This window comes from Otolemur garnettii, unplaced genomic scaffold (genome assembly GCF_000181295.1).
Source record: "Otolemur garnettii isolate 467f Iridium unplaced genomic scaffold, OtoGar3 scaffold00024, whole genome shotgun sequence".
NCBI lineage: Eukaryota > Metazoa > Chordata > Mammalia > Primates > Galagidae > Otolemur > Otolemur garnettii.
The window spans coordinates 19,999,070-20,005,281 of NW_003852419.1; the positions used below are offsets into that span (position 1 = coordinate 19,999,070).

General features: G+C 36.4%; 1 protein-coding gene across 3 annotated transcripts in view; it reads left to right on the forward strand.

The window, feature by feature from the left end:
* The window catches only part of EHBP1 (EH domain binding protein 1), a 381,725-nt gene that overhangs the window by 301,251 nt on the left and 74,262 nt on the right, over positions 1 to 6,212 (forward strand). For 2 of the 3 annotated variants that reach the window (XM_003787947.3, XM_003787948.3), the window contains one exon: positions 5,327 to 5,474. In XM_003787947.3, the coding sequence (XP_003787995.1) occupies positions 5,327 to 5,474 (148 nt within the window). The remainder of the gene's footprint in view (positions 1 to 5,326; positions 5,475 to 6,212) is intronic. The other variant, XM_023512117.1, reaches the window with a different exon arrangement.

Consider the following 6,212-nt stretch of genomic DNA (forward strand, 5'->3'; position numbering starts at 1 on the left):
AATAATTTTATAAGAGTAGTACATGTGTATTACAGAAAAGAAGATGAAAACAAATAAAAGTAAGAAAATTAAAATATCACACACTGATACTTAGAAATCACTGCCATGGCAGTGTATGTTTCCAGATCTTTTTCTGTATGTATATATGTGTGTGTGTATATATATATATATATATAGAGAGAGAGAGAGAGAGAGAGATACACACACACATACATGTGTATTTATTTTGCCAAAATAACAAAATGAAGTTATTACTGGATAAACTTTTTTTTTTCAGTCAAGTTTTATTTCTGTTAATGCTGGGATCATGTTCAGATTTCTCTGACTCAACAATAGCTATTTTGTCCTAACTAATATCTAATCTAGGATTATACATTGCATCTAGTTGTTAAGTCTGTTTTATTGGTGGTAGTGGTGGTGATTGGTTAGTTCTTTGTTGTTGTGCTTGTTTTCTTAACCCTGATTTATTAAAGTAGTCCTGATATACTACCTTTTGGATATATTTTGTTGCTTCCCTGATAGGGTTTATGATAAACTGAAAATTATAGACTTAGTAAATTCACTTTAACATTTGGAGCAGAATATTATAAAAGATGTGGACTTTATGTGTTTTACATCAAAAAACATGTAATGTGTTTGACCCAACATTAATGTTGTTAAAGCCAACCCCTAGATTAATGTCCCTAATTTCTGATCTAGTTTTGATCTTTTCATTTACAAATTAGGTCTTCTCCTTGCAACTAAAAGTACTATATGTAGCATTATTTAGGCATATATATGTTCCAGTTACTATTGCTGGATAACAAACCACCCCAAATTTAATGTTGTTAAAAAAATGTCCTGTTATTATGCTCATGGGTTATGTAGGTAAGGACTTCAGACATAGCTCAGTGGGATTGCGCTCTCTCTATTCTACATTGTCTCAGGCCTTAGTTGGGTAGACTTGAACTTTGGAGGTGACTCAAAATGGCTAGAGGCTGAGATTATCTGAATGGACTTTCACAAGTCTAGCACCTGGGCCACTATGCCTCAAGACTGAATTTGGCTGGAACTGATCCAGGGGATCACCTGCTTGTAACTCTGGGCTTCTTACAACATGACTCCTGGGTTTCCAGAATGAGTATAGAGCACATGAATTTCAAGAGAACTAGACAGAAGTGTTTCTCCCTTTTCTAACTTACCCTTGGAAATAACCTGCAACACTTTACATACTATTGATTATAAGTGTTACTAAAGCTGAGCCAGAAAAATTAAACTCTACCACTTATTGAAAGAATGGCAAAGTCACATTGCAGAAAAGCTGTGGGATCAGAGATGATAATGTGACCATCCTTGGAAAATACAGTCTGCTGCAGCATAACATGAATATCCAGTTTTCCATTAGACACTTACCTAAGGACTTTAATAACAGTTGATAACCCTTGCCAGAATCATTTATTATGATTGCAAAGTGGCATTTTTATAATTCTATTATTTGGGGCATTTATCAGCTATTTTTATTTTATTTATTTATTTATTTATTTTGAGATAGAGTCTTGCTCTGTTGCTCAGGCTGGAGTGCAGTAGCACTGTCATAGCTCCTAGGCTCCTAGGCTCAAGTGATCCTCCTTCTTCAGCCTCCCAAATAGCTAGGATTAGAGATATGCACCACCACACTTGGCTGATTTTTTAAAATTTTTTTGTAGACGAGATCCTCCTCTGTTGCCCAGACTGGTCTTGAATTCCAGGCCTCAAGTGATCCTACTGCCTAGGCTTCCCAAAGTGCTAACATTATATATGTGAGCTAAACTGGTATTATTTCATAATGTAGAGCTTCTTCTCATTTACTGGGACTATTTAGTTACTCAAAAATTCATTTCTCCCTAAAAAGATAAGATAATTGGTAATTTTCCTTTAAATACTAATCTTCAGGAATTACTTCAAAATCTGCCTCAAATTGTAAAATGAGTTTTTACATCTTTCTACATTTTGGATATCGTATTGGACTTGAATTTTTCTTGATTCAATGTGTGATTTCAGTGCTTCAATTTACAATGGTCATTATTCCTTTTGATATTGAAATTGTCCCAGTTTCTCCAGTGGGAGCCTCACACTTGTCTGTGGGTCCATTTAACACTTCCCTTAATCTATTCTCATCAATTTTGACAGCTTTCTTGATTTCAGGCCATCTCAAAATTTATGAAAAACTTGCCTAGATTTGAGGTCCACCCATCTGGTTTCTATTCCGTCCCTAATGATATTATTCACCAAGTTTGATTGTCCTAATAAAATGTTCAGACTCATTAATGTCTAATATTTGCTGTGATTGATTACTCTTTTTCTTGAAAGCCTCTTTTACTTTGGTTCTCATGATACATCAGTGTTCTAGTTTTTTCCTCCCTCTCTCCCCATGCCCTGCTCTTATCTTTTTCCATGTTTTAATCAGTGGCCTTTCTTTTTCTTTACCTCAAGTACTTCCACGTACTCCTATAACTTCATCCCTTTAGTCATGGTTTGACCTCACATCCTAGTATCCATTTTACTTCTCAACTGTCTACTAAAATCTTTACTTAGAAGTCCTGCCACCTTCTCAAACACAGTCTGTCTTACCTTAGACTTCCTCTCCCTCTCCTTTTATAGGTCTTTTAGTTTTTCTATTTCTGTTAGAAGCACTACAGTTCTACTAGTTGCTTAAGTTTAAAACTTCTGAAGCATCTTTTTTCCTCCCTCATCTAATCTGTTACCTAGAATTGGTATGGGTACTGTTCTACCTTTAATGTTTCTTATATTTGTCTTTTCTATTCCCATTGCCACTACCCTACTCTGTGTCTTATTACTGCTTCCTGGGACTCTTACAAGAGCTTCCTAACTAGTCTCTTGCCAGTCCCTCTGTGATAACCTTTCTTATGCACTGTTGTTAAACTCATCTTTCTCAAATACACCTGTGGTTGGTCATTCCCCCAGGCTTAAGAAGAAAGCAAGCAAGCAAGAAAGGCATACATGTAAAGACAAAAACAAAGCTTTAGTGGTCCCCCCTCTCTTCAGAATAAAACTGAAACATTTTACCCTCTTGGACAGGGTCTTTACAGTTTCTCCCCAACTTTATTTTTCTTGCCTTATCTTATTTTTGCCCTATGTTCTTTTCCCCCAGTACACTTTGTAGTCTCTACGTCTTTGTATTATTTCTACATCTCAGTCTCTCTTGCACTGACCCACCTAACCACCAACTTCCAAATCGTATTCATTCTTCAGGCCCAACTCAAAAACCATGATGCCACGATGGCTTCTATTTACCTCTTCGCCCCCAAAATGTTCTTTCTTTTTTCTGAACTCTTGTAGCATTTTGATTATACTTTCTTATCATGGCCATTTTATCTTTCCCTTCTCATCATTTTTTTTAAAAAAATCACACTTTTTTGAGAGTATAAATAATATTAAGTTTTTATACCTAAAATTATTATAACACATAGTGTGGTATCAAGATACATACTAAAGATTAGAGTTACAATGATAAATCAGATACAGAATTGAGGTGAGAGTATAAATAGTAATACTAAGTTTTCATGCTTGAAATTGTCACATCGCCTAGTATGGTACCAAAGTATGATTTACCTTTGGAAGTACAAAGGTAAATCAGATATAGTTCCTGCTTCAAAGACCTCAATTCTAGTGAGAAGAAAGCATCTCCACAGAGTTATAATGTAATTTGACAAGTATTGTTTTAAAAAGTAGTATCACACGAGTGCGCACACACACAGAGTACTATAGCAACGTAGAGGAAGTAGCACTTTTATTCCACCAGCAGGGAGGAGTGAAAGGTAGCCAGGGGGGATTTGGTGGATTTAAACTGAAGTCTTAGCTTGATGTCTGTAGCTTAAGCGGCTAAGGCGCTAGCCATGTACACCAGAGCTGGGGGGTTCGAATCTAGCCCAGGCCTGCCAAACAAAATAGCTGGGCATTGTGGTGAGCGCCTGTAATCCAGCTACTTGGGAGGCTGAGGCAAGAGAATCGCTTAAGCCCAAGAGTTGGAGGTTACTGTGAGCTGTGATGCCACAGCACTCTACCCAGGGCGACAGCTTAAGGCTCTATCTCAAAAATAAATAAATAAACAAACAAACAAACAAACAAACTGAAATCTTGAAGAATGAATGGTTATTAAATAAGGTAAGTACAGTCCAGGAAGAGGAAATGACATATTCAGAGTCAAAAGGACATGAAGCTATGTGATACAAATAGTTCTGTAAAAATAGATGTAAGGTTTTTAGGTGGTTGGGAGATGTTAAGGGGAGATAACTGCAAAGATATGGTACGGCCAGATTATTTCAGTCTTTGTCATAGTAATACCTTATTTGATATGCTTTCCAATTTATAAGGCAATTTCACATTGAATCATAACAACCCGCTTTAGTGGGCAACAACTGTCTTAGTTATTAAATTATAATTTCTAGTTGTTTTAAATATTGGAACTACATTAGATTTTTTTTTCTTTCTCTTTTTCTTTTAGAGACAGAATCTCACTTTATTGCCCTCAGCAGAGTACTGTGGCATCATAGCTCACAGCAACCTCCAGGTCTTGTTAGGCAATTTTCCTGCCTCAGCCTCCCGAGTAGCTGGGACTATAAGTGCCCACCACAACACCTGGCTATTTTTTGTTGCAGTTTGGCCGGGGCCAGGTTCAAACCCGCCACCCTCAGCATATGGGGCTGGTGCCCTACCCACTAAGCCACAGGCACCACCCAGATTTTAATTTTTCTAATTGTGCATCTAGGATGAGAGGAAGTTAACAAAAGAATTTCTCATCATTATTGGGTTATTATTGGTAGCTTTTTAATCAAAATTTTATACTGACATACTATTTTCATTCTTCAGCTCCTTAAAAATATAATTTCCTATACAGTATTTGATTAACATAGCATAGCATCATTTTCTGTTATCAAAGGTATCTTTTAGCCAGTGTTTTACACCTTTATTAGAAAATAGCAATAAATACTATTCTTAAAAAGTAATGTTAATTAAAAGTCTATTCTCAGTATTGACTTTTTTCTATAAGCCTGTTTCTTTTATTAATAATGATTTCTTGTATTTTCTCAGTAATATATGTTGCAAAACATTTTTCATTTAAAAATTTTAATGGACATTTTAATACAATAATTTGTAAATGTTTTTAAAAATCTGATTCTTAGGATGTCTTTTAAAAATGGTGTGACATCCAACTGATACAGAGCATCCTATTTATAATGTGGGCCAAGCACCATGCTGTAAACCAGTTACTATCATGATGATCAGATTGAAAATGAAATTGCATTTCTGTCAATTACTGAGTTGGCAACTGTTCAATATATCTTAGCAGCAAGATGAAGAGAGACGTCGGCAGCTGAGAGAGCGAGCTCGTCAGCTAATAGCAGAAGCTCGATCTGGAGTGAAGATGTCAGAACTTCCCAGCTATGGTGAAATGGCTGCAGAAAAGTTGAAAGAAAGGTCAAAGGCATCTGGAGGTGAGTTAAAGAATCTTATATCATATTCTACAGACAACCCAGAAATCCGCAGTGGACCTTTTGGAATCTTTATTCTTTCTTCAAAATGTTGTATCAAAAACAAAGTTTCTAACCTATTGATACGTTGCAAAAAAACTAAACAAAGCATAGTAAAGCAGAAAGTAACTGTTGCTGTTTTCTAAATCAACTTTTTTGGCTTACTACTTAACAACTCCAGACGTTCTCTCAGAACATACTTTAGTAAAACCTCATGCCTTAGTTTGTGATACTCCCTGATGCCTCATTAATTGTAGTAGGAATAAGTAAAATACAATTAAGTTTTCAACGTCTAGATCATAAAGCCTATTAGTGGTGAGCTTTGGCATGAAAGATTTTCACTTTGAATGTGATCTTTAGAAAGTAGCGTTAGGCGGCACTCCTACCTCAGTGGGTAGAGTGCCGGCCACATACACCTAAGCTGATGGGTTCAAACCCGGCCTAGGCCTGCTAAAACAATAATGACAATTTCAACAAAAAAATAGCTGGGCATTGTGGTGAGCGTCTGTAATCCCAGCCTCTTGGGAGGCTGAAGCAAGAGAATCGCTTAAGCCCAAGACTTTGAGAGGGCTACAAGCTGTGATGTCACAGCACTCTAGCCAAGGCTATAGCTTGAGACTCTGTCTGAAAAAGAAAAAAAAATAGTAGCTTTAACAACATTCTGGCAGAAAAGCCTGAGAAATAAGAAATTTGAATGAGTCC